This window comes from Dama dama, chromosome 23 (assembly GCF_033118175.1).
Source record: "Dama dama isolate Ldn47 chromosome 23, ASM3311817v1, whole genome shotgun sequence".
NCBI classification, from domain to species: Eukaryota; Metazoa; Chordata; class Mammalia; order Artiodactyla; family Cervidae; genus Dama; species Dama dama.
In genome coordinates, this window is record NC_083703.1 from 29,258,855 (window position 1) to 29,274,101 (window position 15,247).

Here is a 15,247-nt window from a genome sequence, read left to right on the forward strand (position 1 = left end):
TCTCTGGTCTTTCTGGCTCTAAACTCTGGTTCTTTTCACTGCATCAACTGTTCCCTCTCAAGTATCAAAGTTCAAAATGAGTCTTTCAAATGAGCTTTCTTAGGAAGATTGGTATCTATTGGGTAAATCCCAGAAAAGGGCATTATTACATTATTTAAAACCTGAATATGAGTAATAATTATTCCACTCTGGCTGGATGCTCAAGGAACAGGCTGAGCTCAAAAGACATTAAATGTGTACAGATATGAGTTTCACTTGAAACTAAAATATAATCCATACTACTGACAAAGCTATTAAAAAAAAATCTGGTGTATGTGCCTTTGGGGCTCTGGAAATCTAACTGTTGTGAGTAGAAGGACAGTGAATTAAGCAGACAGACCACCATGGGGACAGTGGTCCCAGGAAAAGGCGAAGAGAGGTCTGTAGGATGATTCACGGTTAGGATTAGGCTCTCTATGAGTGGTTACCTTTGGGCTGAATAAAGATTATACTTGAGTCAGCAGCTAATCCACATGGCGGAGCCCAGGTGTCTACTGCAAGGAGTCACTTCCAGGGACCAGAAAAGCCTGGGAAACCCACTGCCTGCCTCAAAGGCACACGTGGCCCTTCCAGGCAGAGCCGAGCCCTGGTCTCTAGTCTCAAACCAACATGGATGCTACATAAAGACCCAGTGCAGGCTCTTCTTGGAAACATCCGTCACTCACACAGAAACTTCTATGCCAGGCAGCCTCCTATGGGCAGGTGAGCCCTGATCATTAGTTTCCAGGGGCAGACTGACCTTCTAACAGGAGTGATCTGGCTTCTCTGTGCCACCCCTGTGTGTGCACACTGGGGTGTGTGTCTGTACATGATGAGTTGTGTGTGTGTGTGATCGCACTCCCTGCGATCCCAGGCCTCTCCTCCTGGGTTCAGGCCATCAGGAAACGACCTCCTGGCCTTTTTATTCCCCGGTGTAAGCATTTCAGAGCACAATGGCCAACTCTTTGAGTACAAAATGCTTGGCAGTTTTCTTCCCTGTTTTTTTTTTTTCTCTCTTCTTTTTTCAAACGTGGTTCAAATGTCTCCCAAGTAGTTATGTGTTTACTCGGCAACATTTTTATCTACTGCCCTGAAAGTCTGCCTATAAATAACATGACAGATAGAGGGTTTTATGCTGTTAGGACTTTCTTTTTGGCTTTGTGACTTAAAAAAGGAGGGAAAAGTTGTTAAAATGTAAAAAAATGATTTAAAACTCTAAAGAGTCTGTCATTTTCTAACACAAAATTGCAGATCAATTCCAGTCCAACAAAAAAACAAAAATTTTTTTTAAATCTATGAAAAGTTTAAAGGCTGTCTCTAAATTTCCTCTTCCATTGTAAGCTACTACAATGGAAGAGGAAATATTGAAAAGCTGTATTGATAGTTACTGCAAATTGAGAATCTGTATTGTCCCAGCAAGAGTACCAAGCCTTCTGAGAATAATGAAATAAAACTTCAAAGAAGACAAAAAAAGTCTGTGGTTTTAAAACAAAATATCTTTTTAAAAAAATAAAGCTACTGATTTTCCACCATCTGCTTGAAGGTATTTGAGTCCAGGCCTTGATTCTCCATATTTAATCTGATTTCACGTGTAACCAGAGCTGCTGGCGAAAGGGGAGTTTAACACACTCTGGTGAGAGGCTCAATGGAGCCGCCGCTGCTGCTGCTGCTAAGTCGCTTCAGCTGTGTCCGGCTCTGTGCGACCGCAGAGACAGCAGCCCACCAGGCTCCCCCGTCCCTGGGATTCTCCAGGCAAGAACACTGGAGTGGGTTGCCATCGCCTTCTCTGCAATAGACCCGGTTCCCCTTCTATTCTTATGTCAGTTATATTCTGCCAAACACTCCCACTGCATCTCATTTGGGCTGCCCCACGCCCCAGATGACAAAAAGCTTCTCGATACCCTGAGTTGGGGGCATGGTGTGTGGGGGACACAGAAAGAGCAGGACTGTCAGGAGACAGGTTCTCCTGTCCCCTGAGTTCAGAGGAGGTAGGAGACTGTGACCGGCTTCCTGTGAAGTCATTTCTGCCGCTCAAGCTCTATTTTCTGGTGTCCACATTACAAAAAGTAAGAGCTTTGTTTTCCTTATTTTGCTTTTATATTTAAGAGAGACCTGTAGACCTTTAACAGACATGCTAACCTTGTCCAGACATGTTTCACCAGTTTTCTAGTGCTGGTTCCCAGCTGGGTTTAAGAATGCTGCCTTTACTAAAAGCAAAATAAGGCTTGACAAATTAACAACTGCAGATACCCACACCCATGTTGTCTCAGTCTTTCCAACGCATTCTTTATAAAAAGCTTGCTGATATTAACAGTATCGCAGAACACATCCCCCAGCCGGGCCAACTGCTTTTCCCAAGATTTGCAAAGGATTTGCGCTAATGTGGGTCTGCTTTGAGCCGGCTCCGGTTTAAATCAATCCAGAGCATAATTAAGCCAAGTTGAACTGTAACGTGATCTCCTTCTGTGGCCCCTGCTTTCATTCTTCCCGGAGTAAGGCATTATGATTTGGGGGAGGGGAGTAGCACTCTTCAGCTTAGTTTGGGAACACCTTTCTACTTCCCTTTGGGAGCTGTTGACCAACAAAGCTCCTTGTACTGTTACATGCAGGACTATCTCTCCCCCACGGGTTCCCACCCCATGTATCCGTGTGCAAGCACGCTCACAGTAATGTGAACTGCATTAAAAGAAATCAAGCCTTCAAACATAACAAAGAACTGTGATATAAGCAGAAGGTGGTGGAAAAAGACACACAAATAAATATAAATAGTGATCTGCTACAGCCCCTAAATCTCAATGAGAGGTGAGATTAGTGTGTGTGTGTATGTGTGTGTGTGTGTATATATATATATATATATAATATATATGTGTATATATATTATATATATATACCTGAGGAAGCATTGTTTTGCATAAAATTAGAATATTTTTTAGATAATTAGGCTAAGATTTCATTTACAAACAGCTCATGCAATTCAATATCCAAAAAGTAAACAACCCAATCAAAAAATAGGCCAAAGACCTAAACAGACATTTCTACAAAGAAAACATACAGATGGCCAAAAAGCACATGAAAAGATGCTCAACATCACTAATTATTAGAGAAATACAAATCGTAACTACAGTCAGGTATCACCTCACACCAGTCTCAATGGCTGTCATCAAAAAGTCTACAATTAATCAGTGCTGGAGAGGGTGTGGAGAAAAGGGAACCCTTCTACACTGTTGGTGGGAATGTAAATTGGCGCAGCCACTGTGGAAAACAGTATGGAGGTTCCTCAAAAAAATAAAAATAGAGCTACCATATGATCCAGATACATGTCTAGAAGCAATCCAACTCCTGGGCATATATCTGGAAAAAAACTTTTCTGAAACCAGAAAAACTTTTTTTGAAAGTATACGTGCACCCTAATGTTCACTGCAGTACTGTCTGTAGTAGCCAAGATGTGAAGGCAACAGAAATGTTCATTGAAAGATGAATGGATAAAGAAGATGTGGTATATAGACACGGTGGAATATTACTCAGTCATCAAAAAGAAGGAAATGATGCCATTTGCAGCAACATGGATGGACCTGGAGATTTTCATTCAAAGTGAAGTAAGTCAGAGAAAGATAAATATCATATGACATCACTTATATGTGAAATACAAAAAAAATTTGATACAAATGAACTTATTTACAAAGCAGAAACAGATTCACAGACTTAGAGAATGAATTTATGACTACCGGGGGGAGGTATAGATTGGGAGTTTGGGATTGACATGTAGACACTGATATATTTAAAACAAATAACCAAAGACCTACTGTAAAAAAAAACAAACAAAATATAAAAAGCTAAAGAAAAAAAAAAGCATCATCTACCAAAAAATAAACACTAAAAGACACACACCAGATCATGAGTTTTAAAGAGGGTTATATATCAGATGAAACCCTGACCTCCTTGTTGATCCCCAAAGGTGCCTCTCACTATGATCTCAACAAAAATAAATCTGAAATATACTCAAGAGAAACAAAAGCCATAACAATGATAAACTCAGGGCCAAAGTCTTAGGAAGATGGCAAACCATTCCATCCAATGTGGTCCTGTCATATGAGAAAATGCTTTATAAACTATGAGGTACCATGCGAATGTTGTTTACTGTTGTTATCATGACTGTTATTACTACTTGTCATTTGGCCCCTGGGCGGAGGTTCTCACTGGGAATTCTGCCAAGACGTGCTTTCACTGCTGTCAGAGTGTTTCACTGTGGTCCAAGATGAGGGATGCTCATCCCAGGGGCTGGGTGTCATCAACAAAAGAGGTCCTGCTTCCCTCTTAAGCCCACTGTGACACCCACCCTTGCCTTTTATACATACGCGAGCACAGATGAGCGCACAGGATGAAGCGGGGGTACTCACTGCTTCTCGGAGGCAGAGTTTCTTCAGCTCTTCCAGCCGCTGGCGCAGTGTTTCCTCCAGAGCTTCCTGCCTGGATTTCAAGGCCGCCAGCATGTCTTTCTTGGCCGACTGAGAGCTATCCGATTCCTGAGAACCTGTCAATTAACAGCAGGGTTACTGGGCCAGTCGACGAAGGGATACACATCTGGACCACAAAGGAACTGAACCAAAGCCCACGCTGTGGATGTGGGATTTACCCCTGGAATCAGGGAGTGTGAAATAAAACAGGTGCTTGGGACTCCAAGCTTGAGGAACAACTTCTCAGCACTCTGGGTAATTTGCAACTGGTCAGAAAGACTGGTAGGGAAATGTACATGCCTGAAAGAGAAGTTTCTCTTCCTTGATTATCTTAATATATGTCGCATATCCATTTTAATTTCACTAGCAAATTTTAATAAACATTTTGCACCATGAAGGGGAAGTAAACTGAGCCAGTCATTTTGTTTAATTTGTTTTTGGCCATGCCACACAGCTTAAGGGATCTTAGTTCCTCCCCTAGGGATTGAGATTGCACCCTTGATAATGAAAGCACAGAGTCCTAACCACTGGGCTGCCAGGGAATTCCTGAGCCAGTCATTTTAATACATATTTTTAATTTCTTTCAATTTAAAGTGCTTATTTTTTTCTTAGTACAAAGATAATGCATGTTTATCATAAAAATTTGACAATGTAGACAGGTATAAAAATAATCCATAAGCTAGTCACCCAGAGATAACCACCAATAAGCATTTTCTTTTGGTCTTTTTAGCTACGCACATATAGTTAAAAAATAAAATTAGATTTTTAATGTAGTTCTTGAATGCAAGACTGAATCATGAGCAAATTCTCTCCTAATAAAAGTTATTCCTAGTTTTACATGCAGCACAGAAATATCTGCTTGCTGATTCAAATAGCAGCCTGCTAGATAGGAAACCGTTGTGTAAGGTAAACTGTAAACCAAACAAAAGGAAAATAAGCCAAAATGCCAACTGGAGAGATTAACATTAGATCAGAAGAATCATTTCTGGGCTGCAATGTTTGGACTCTGAAATAGGTTTCCTGCAGTGAAGCTATTATACCTTTTCTACCTGGATGGTTAGACAAGGGACCTTGACTCCCTGGGAAAGGAAAAGTTGCTTATTACTTTGCTTCTTGTGCCATAGAGAGCGGAAATCTTAGAAATGGATGGATGTGCCTTCAAGGGGCCCCTGTCATGAGATCTGCAACAGCATCAAACGACATCGAATACCTAGAGATTCATCTAGTGAAAGGTGGGTGGGATCTCCACAATGAAAAGTAGAATACTCTGCTGAGAAAAACACAAGACCTCAAACAAGATAGGGAAGTACTCTGGTCACGGATTGGAGGCTTGGTGTTGTAATGATGTCAATTCTTCAGGAATTAAACCAGTGCATCACTGTAATCCCAATAAAAATTCCAGCAGATTTGTTGGAGGGAGGGGTAGGAACTATATTTCCTTAGGAAGCATTTTGGAATGATTCAGTGAATGGATGACAGATTTGAGAATAATCCAAAAGGAATTCTCAAGAGTCAACTGTTCTGTTACTTCCAGTGGTTAAAGAAGGTGTCTCAGAATCAACACTAGAAAAAACTTCTATGCTTTTACATCAAAAACCCTGCGAGGCTCCAATCATCCCCATAAATATACGATTCTTCTTTCTTCTTTAGGCTCTCAGCAGGAGTCCTGATGTTCCCTCAATTATCAGGCACCTAGGTTCTTATAACCCTAATCCTCAAAAATTTTCAATGTTTAGGTACACTTTGACTCCATTTTAGGCTTCCCCTACCCCCTACTCCATTCTAATTTGAAACAGAGAATCTCCGTCACTGCAGGAATAGACCATTTTTGTCTCCATACTAGCTAATACATATTAGCTTGAATAAACAAATACTGTTGTCAATCATATGCTTAGATGCTATAATTAAGTTGTGAGATGCTATAATATCTCATCTCGGTAAAGAAATCAAGTCCCTGTAAGTGGTTTCTTTATAGAATCGACCTTCCAAGCTTTTAATCATTTTTGAAGCTCTTTCCTGGATTTCGTCATGCTTCAGTTGCATGTTTCCAAATTCAACAGTAAATGCAAACGAAAACTTGACCCTCACAAAGCGCCTATGACCTCATATCTCTCAGATTCTAAATCCATATGGTGTGCTTATGTCACACTTGGCTGGACACTACTGCAGGCTCCCCTTTTTGAAATGCTTCAGGTTTTCTACCCCCATGAGTCAATTACCCCGAGCTTATTAGTCCTGAACTATATCCAGTCTACATCTATCTAACATAACACAGCTATTAAAAAACCATTTTGAATCTTAATTTCATTCTCTTAGCCAGAGTCACTTACCACAGGTGAAGACACAGGAAAATTTAATGAGCTAAGCTCTATTTCATCACTGAAAGAATTAATAAGAATATAAAATAATACGGGAAGGAAGTCAGACTTTGGATTTAAAAAACAGACCTGGGGAAACTTGGGTCTAAGAAGATGAAAGGATTTCTAGCACAAATGAAACATTCATTGTTTCCCCTCTCACCTCTACCTAACCTCTCAATAGGACATGATGATTTATGAAGTCTAAGCTAAGAATGAATTATATTTAAAGGATGGCTAAAATCACTACATTAAACTCTGGGTGGTAAAACACAGTGTTTCTGGATGATCTGACCTCTAGTTATGAGACTAGTTAAACTTTGGTTTTGAGCTCATTAGCACTACCTAAATTATTATTATTTATAATAATCAGCCTAAATAATTCCTAAAATGTGAACATCAGCATTTTAGAAATCAGTGAACTAAAATGGACAAGAATCAGCAAATTTGATTCAGGTGACCATTATATCTGCTACTGTGGGCAAAAGTCTCTTAGAAGAAATGCAATAGCCCTCACAGTCAACAGAAGAGTTGAGAATGCAGTACTTGGGTGCCATCTCAAAAATGACAGAATGATCTTGGTTTGCTTCCAAGGCAAACCATTCAACATCACAGTAATCCAACTCTATGCCCCAACCACTAATGCCAAAGAAGCTGAAGTTGAATAATTCTATGAAGAGTTACAAGACCTTCTAGAACTAACACCCAAAGAGATGTCCTTTTCATCACAGGCGATTGGAATGCAAAAGTAGGAAGTCAAGAGATACCTGGAGTTAACAGGCAAGTTTGTCCTTGGAGTACAAGGTGAAGCAGGGTAAAGCCTAAAGGAGTTTTGCCAGAGCATACACTGGTCATAGCAAACACCCTCTTCCAACAACACAAGAGATGACTCTACACATGGACATCACGAGATGGGCAATGCCGAAATTAGATTGATCATATTCTTTGCAGCTGAAGATAGAGAAGCTCTACACAGTCAGCAAAAACAAGACTGGGAGCTGACTGTGGCTCAGATCATCAGCTCCTTATTGCAAAATTCAGGCTTAAATTGAAGAAAGTAGGGAAAACCACTAGGCCATTCAGGTATGATCTAAATCAAATCCCTTATGACTATACAGTTGAAGTGACAAGTAGGTTCAAGGGATTAAATCTGGTAGATGGAGTGTCTGAAGAACAGGAAGCTATGACCAAAACCATCTCAAAGAAAAAGAAATGTAAGAAGGCAAAGTGGTTGTCTGAGGAGGGCTTACATACAGCTAAGAAAAGAAGAGAAGCGAAAGGCAAAGGAGAAAGGGAAAGATTTACCCAACTGAATGCAGAGTTCCAAGAATAGCAAGAAGAGATAAGAAAGCCTTCCTCAGCGATCAATGCAAAGAAATACAGGAAAACAACAGAATGGGAAAGACTAGAGATCTCTTCAAGAAAATTAGAGATACCAAGGGAACATTTCGTGGAAAAATAGGCACAATAAAGGACAAAAATGGTGAGGACCTAACAGAAGCAGAAGATATTACGAAGAGGTGGCAAGAATACACAGAACTATACAAAACAGCTCTTAATGACCCAGATAACCACAATGGTGTCATCACTATCTAGAGTCAGACATCCTGGAGTATAAAGTCAAGTGGGCCTTAGGAAGCATTACTTTCAACAAAGCTAGTGGAGGTGATGGAATTTCAGTTGAGCTATTTAAAATCCTAAAAGTTTATGCTGTTAGTAAAGTGCTGCACTCAATATACCAGCAAATTTGAAAAACTCAGCAGTGGCCACAGGACTGGAAAGGTCAGTTTTCATTCCAATCCCAAAGAAAGGCAATGCCAAAGGATGTTCAGATTACCATACAATTGCATTCATTTCACATGCTAGCAAGGTAATGCTCAAATCCTTCAAGCAAGGCTTCAACAGTACATGAACTGAGAACTTCCAGATGTACAAGCTGGATTTAGAAAAGGCAGAGGAACCAGTGACCAAATAGCCAACATTTGTTGGATCACAGAAAAAGCAAGAGAATTCCAGAAAAAACATCTACTTCTGCTTCATTGACTATGCTAAAGCCTTTGACTGTGTGGATCACAACAAACTGTGGAAAATCCTTCAGGAGACAGGAATACTAGACCACTTTATCTGCTCCCTGAGAAAGCTGTATGCAGGTCAAGAAGCAACAGTTAGAACTGGACATGGAACAATGGATTGGTTCAAAATTGGGAAGAAAGTACATCCAGGCTTTATATTGTCACCTTGCTTAATTTAACTTTTATGCAGAGTGCATCATGTGAAATGTAAGGCTGGATGAATCACAGGCTGGAATCAAGATTGATGGGAGAAATATCAACAACCTCAAATATACAGATGATACCACTCTAATGGCAGAAAGCAAAGAGAAACTAAAGAGCCTCTTGATGAGGGTGAAAGAGGAGAATGAAAAAGCTGCCTTAAAACTCAATATTAAGAAAACTAAGATCATGGCATCTGGTACCATCACTTCATGGAAAATAGACAAGGAAAAAGTGGAAACTGTGGCAGATTTTATTTTCCTAGGCTCCAAAATCACCACGGACAGTAACTGCAGCCACAAAATTAAAAGACACTTGCTCCTTGGAAGAAAAGCTATGACAAACCTAGATCATGTATTCAAAAGCAGAGACATTACTTTGCCGACAAAGGTCCACATAGTCAAATAGTTTTTCCACATAGTCATGTATGGATGTGAGAGTTGGACCATAAAGAAAGCTGAGGGTCAAAGAATTAATGCTTTGAACTGTGGTGCTTGAGAAGACTCTTGAGAGTTCCTTGGACAGCAAGGAAATCAAATAAGTCAATCCTAAAGGAAACCAACCCTGAATATTCATTGGAAGGACTGATGCTAAAGCTGAAGCTCCAATACTTTGGCCATGTGATGCAAAGAGCTGACTCATTGGAAAAGACCCTGATGCTGGGAAAGATTGAGGGCGGGAGAAGGGGGCGACAGAGAATGAGATAGTTGGATGGCATCACTGACTCAATGGATATGAGTGTGAGTAAACTGGGAGATAGTGAAAGACAGGGAAGCCTGGCGTGCTGCAGTCCATGGGGTCGCAGAGTCGGATATGACTTAGCGACTGAACAACAACCTAATCATTAGCCTAAATACCAAGCTCATATAAGACAGAGTGGTGGAGCTGTCTCCACCACAGAGCTGTCTCCATATTGGGCACCACTAACATTTGGCTGGCACTGCTTCATACCTTTAATTTTGAAGTTGCTTCAGTAGGAATACGGTGCCAGGCACCAAGTTAAATCTTAGCAAAGTAAGTGAGCTGGCTGGCCTAGACATGCAGTGTTATTATCATGGTAACTGGATGGCGAGGAGAGGGTAAAATGATCTGGTCTGGATGTATTCTAAACCACTCACTAGATGAGTGACCTTGGGCAAGTGACCTGCCCTCCTCAATCTGCTGAAAAGACTAATGAGAGGATTTCCCTGGTGATCCAGTGGTTAAGACTCTGCACTCCCACAGCAGGAGGCCTGAGTTTGATCCCTGATTGGAGAGCTAAGATTCCACATGCCACGTGTGCTAAGTCTCTTCAGTCGTGTCTGACTCTTTGCGACCCTATGGACTGTAGCCCACCAGGCTCCTCTTTCCAAGGGATTTCCCAGGCAAGTATACTGGAGTGTGTTGCCATTTCCTTCTCCAGGGGATATTCCCTCCATATGCCATGTGGTGTGGTAAATAAATAAATAAATAAAAGGATGTCTATAAAATAAAGACTAATGATATCACGCACATTTAGCATTTAGCTTATATCTAGGGCAGACTTGAATGAGCGCTCATACTCACATGGGTACACACTGGGTAGAATCATAAAGAGAGATATGATTGAAATGACTTTCTCGCCACTGTTCCAGGAGGCCATTTGCCAAGGAAAAGAAGCTCTTTGTGCCACCACTGGGGATCCAAAGCTCATCTTTAGAAGAAGCGAAAGAGGTCTGGACACTTTTCAAATTCTGTTTCTTGAGCCCCCTGGGTTTGTAGTTATGTTTTTTAGGGTAGCTGTGGATGAGGGTGGGATGGGGGTCAAGGAAGTTCAGCAGGTCCTGGGCTCCCCACTCTACCCTTCTCTAGCTAAGGCAGCTCTGCACTGGGGTCTTGTCACAACGCATTTGAAAAAGAGGTTCCCAGTGCCTCTGTTTCCGAAAAGGAAATGCACCATCTGGGTAGGTGTGCTGAATTCTTACAGCTGCTCATTTCTGGAGCTTATGGGATCTGAGTCTATGGGGCTGTTATGTGCAACCAAGCAAATATGGCAACCACGGGGGGAGGCGGCCGAGTGCTCAGTGACAAGGGTGCACCAGTAACAGCACCAAAGAAAGAAACTCAAGGTCATCAGAAGAAGGAGCCCCAAGTGCTCTATGATGTTGATGTTGTTACCCTTCAGACATCCCTGCAAGGCAGGTGTGGCATCTAAAAGGTAGAATAGCCAGACAGCCAGAAACTGGGAGGCAGACATTCACTCTTCATCCTCTCAAGTGACAGAACAGAATGAATCCAGGGGAGTAACACAATCAGAAGAACCTCAGGGACTTAGGGCAAGGAGCATCTTGCAAACTAAAGGTTCGTGAGTGCATCTGAAAGGATTCTAAGCACAGAAATAATTTCCAATCAGCATCTACACATGGTGAATGGTATAAAAGTTCTCAGTAACTACAATTTATCCATTTCCAGTTATGTGAGCACACACATGCCTTTTAACAGGTAACACCACTCCAAGGTTATACGTTCAGATCCTAAGAAATGAACAAGATGGGAATCTGCTATCTTTGAGAGGAGCTGTGAAGGATAAAAGACATCTGGATTTCCAATGTAGTTCAGTTCAGTTCAGTTGCTCAGTCTGACTCAGTCATTGGAAGGACTGATGTTGAAGCTGAAACTCCAATACTTTGGTTACCTGATGTGAAGAACTGACTCATTTGAAAAGACCCTGATGCTGGGAAAGATTGAAGGCAGGAGGAGAAGGGGACAACAGAGGATGACATGGTTGGATGGCATCAGCAACTCAATGGACATGAGTTTGTCCGACTCTTTGCAACCCCATGGACTGCAGCCCACCAGGCCTCCCTGTCCATCACCAACTCTCAGAGTTTACTCCAACTCATACCTAAATTGTCTAGTGTTTTTCCCTACTTTCTTCAATTGAAGTCTGAATTTGGCAATAAGGAGTTCATGATCTGAGCCACAGTCAGCTCCTGGTCTTGTTTTTGCTGACTGTCTAGAGCTTCTTCATCTTTGGCTGCAAAGAATATAATCAATCTGATTTCAGTGTTGGCCATCTGGTGATGTCCATGTGTAGAGTCTTCTCTTGTGTTGTTGGAAGAGGGTGTTTGCTATGACCAGTGTGTTCTCTTGGTAAAACTCTATTAGCCTTTGCCCTGCCTCATTCTGTACTCCAAGACCAAATTTGCCTGTTACTCCAAGTGTTTGTTGACTTCCTACTTTTGCATTCTAGTTCCCTATAATGAAAAGAACGTCTTTTTTGGGTGTTAGTTCTAGAAGATCTTGCAGGTCTTCGTGGTGTCAGATCTCGGGTTGTAAGAGCTTCCCATGTGGCTCAGTGTTGAACAATGCACCTGCCAATGCAGGAGACGCGGGTTTGATGCCTGGGTTGGGAATATTCCCCTGGAGTAGGAACTGGCAACCCACTCCAGTATTCTTGCCTGGAAAATTCCATGGACAGAGGAGTCTGGCAGGCTATAGTCCATGGGGTTGCAAAGAGTCAAACACAACTGAGCACACACACACACTTGGGTTGTTAACCTCTCAGAGCCATGAAGTCTCCAACTAGAAAATGACCAACCAATTAACCCCCAAGATTTCTCCAAACTCAAAGAATCTGGTACTTCAGACACTACTGACCAGGGGATTTCTGTCGAAACTAACACCTGTTACTGGTGATTTGTTATGTAAGTGAATGTTGAAACACTCTATATGTTTCTAGTAAATAAGCTGTCAATAAACGACTTACTGAGGCAGTTCCCTCTCACCTCTAGGAGTCATTTTTACAAAATTTACAAAAAAAACCTTACATACGGTATCACCTTCCTCCTCTTTTCTTTCCCATCCCTGCCTACAGAACAGACAAATATCGTGGCAACTCTGGTCCCTCTCCCAGCTATTGCTACAGAGTGCTTCACATCAAAAGGAAACGTCTAATTATTGACCAGCACCTAAAGGACTGACCTCTGCATCTATCAAAAGACCAAAGCAAATAACTGTAGACTTGAATACTGTTTAATCTGAGATGTGTTTGGGATTAATGATATATGAAGATGGATGGCAATTTCCTGGAGCCAGAAGAGGGATATTTAAAAATGTGTAGACTGACAAACAGTAGCCAAGTGCTACGTGGAAAGGGCTGTCCAAAAATCATCAATTGATGTAGCAACCCTGGGAAAAACAGGAGTGATTATGAATATCTGTGAAAGATCTAAGTAGTGCATGAATACTTTCTTGGTGGTGGTGTCAAATTTTCAAGCAGCACGAAGCTTATAAGGATAGAGTGCTGTGAATACACCTTGAGAAACTTCTACTGGTCTTGTAGCCTCTGGAGGCAGAATACTACCGTCTAGTAGTTCAGAGTTAACAAGTCTAGGCTCGTGTCCTGGCTCTGCGACTTACTTGCTGTGAGGTCTCGGCAATGTTACATGACCTCTCTCAGTCTGTTACCTCCCTTATGATGTGAGAATGAAAATAGGACTTCTTCAAAAGTTGGGACAATCAAAGGAGACAGTGCTGACAAGATGCTCAGACCAGAGCTCAGAACATCACAGGCACTACATGAATATTTGTAGTTATTTGTATTAAGCAGTCTCACTGACTTTTGTTAGGAGTTGGCACCCCGATTCTGAGGAGCCTCAGAGTGTAAAGCAGGAAGAATGGTGAACAGGCGGGAAATGCAGAAAGCCAGTGGAAGGTCCACATGCAGGGAACGTGGGAGAAAAAAGGGAAGGGAGGGATTTTTACAGAACCCCTGACAGGAGCTTCCCACATATTCTACTTCATTTCATTCTCACAAAAACATTAACCCCATTTCCATAGAAGTGGTCACCAGGACACAAGGAGGCAGAGCTGGGATTCCAGCTTCCTGTTTGGTCTATTTCATCCTAAGGATGGAAATACCACAAGGGGAGGAACTTTGTCTTGCTATAACATTGTTAGCATGCAGTCCTATCTGTCTCTCCAAGCCCAGACAGACCCTTTCTGCAGGATGTATGGATGAACATATAGGCAGAAAGAAGGAGGAGGAGCCCAGGGGTCCTTCCAATGCACCAATGAAGTCTTTGAAGCACCCTCTGTGTGCACGGTGGGGGCAGGGGATGGGGAGACAGGTAACCGGATATAAGCCCAGCCCTCAGAGAGCCGTGAGTTTGGCCACAAAAAACTATCTAGCAGGAGGAAGGAAATAAAACATGCACTTGAATGGGAGAGGTGGTGGCAGCCATGTAAGGAGTAAGCCTACATTCTAGGGTCAATTAGATAATTAGCCTGCAGGGCTAATGATGTCCCTAAGTCTAGTCTGAGGAGGCCGAGTCTCCCTGTGGTCCACTGCCAGCAAGACCAGCATCAGATTAGTTCTCTGGAAAACCTTTCATCTTACTCACTGCCTAGTCAGCATCTCTTTGAATGAGACCAGATTGAAAATATCTTTTGTCTTTGGCTATCGGATGATCATATTTCAATCCACATCCTTTATAGAAATCAGTCATTCATCAACTGGCCAATGAAGGGGAGAAAAAGATCTGACCTCTAAGAAGACAATTCCTAACCAAACACAGCCAGGAGAGTTTGAATGATGTGCTCAAGATCAGAGAGACTTTCAATGGGCTTTGAAAAATCTCTGGAGTGAACTCCCGGATGCTAGCGATGTTGTTGGCAGGGATACGGAGAAAACTTGTTCTGCCACCTCTGGAGAAACTGCTTCTAGGACTTTCCAGAGGTTCCAGCTGGGGAACTCCAGTTGTCACCCAATGGGCAGCTGGTTCCCTGGGGCAGGATGTGAGGAGAAGGCCAGCTCACACAAACAGGAGCTCCCTGCCCCGCTGGCAAATGGGAAGGATGTGCTCATTGGGCTGAGATGGAGAATGGGCTCCAATCTTTCAAAAGACTCTGGGCTACTCCACACCGGATATGAGAATGCATCCTCTTGAAGAGAATGTTGTCAGGAACCAGGCTCATCTGTTTTTACACAGATGTGTAAAATTTGGAATTCTGATGACCAGTCTGCTGACCTCAGGAGACATAAGGGGTGCTTTCCTCTCTGAAAGCAGGGGGAATTTGAAACAAACAGTCCCCCAAAGAAGAAAGAAATCCATTGTCCTAAAAGTAAGGGAAGGAAATGACTGTCTGTTTAGACTTTTAGGAAGAAAAAAAAAAAAAAGAAGGA

The 15,247-nt window shown here is 42.1% G+C and overlaps 1 protein-coding gene across 6 annotated transcripts in view; it reads right to left on the bottom strand.

The window, feature by feature from the left end:
* Positions 1 to 15,247, bottom strand: part of FRMD4A (FERM domain containing 4A) — a 666,577-nt gene that overhangs the window by 28,658 nt on the left and 622,672 nt on the right. For all 6 annotated transcript variants that reach the window (XM_061126256.1, XM_061126255.1, XM_061126254.1 and 3 more), the window contains exon 15: positions 4,416 to 4,549. In XM_061126256.1, the coding sequence (XP_060982239.1) occupies positions 4,416 to 4,549 (134 nt within the window). The remainder of the gene's footprint in view (positions 1 to 4,415; positions 4,550 to 15,247) is intronic.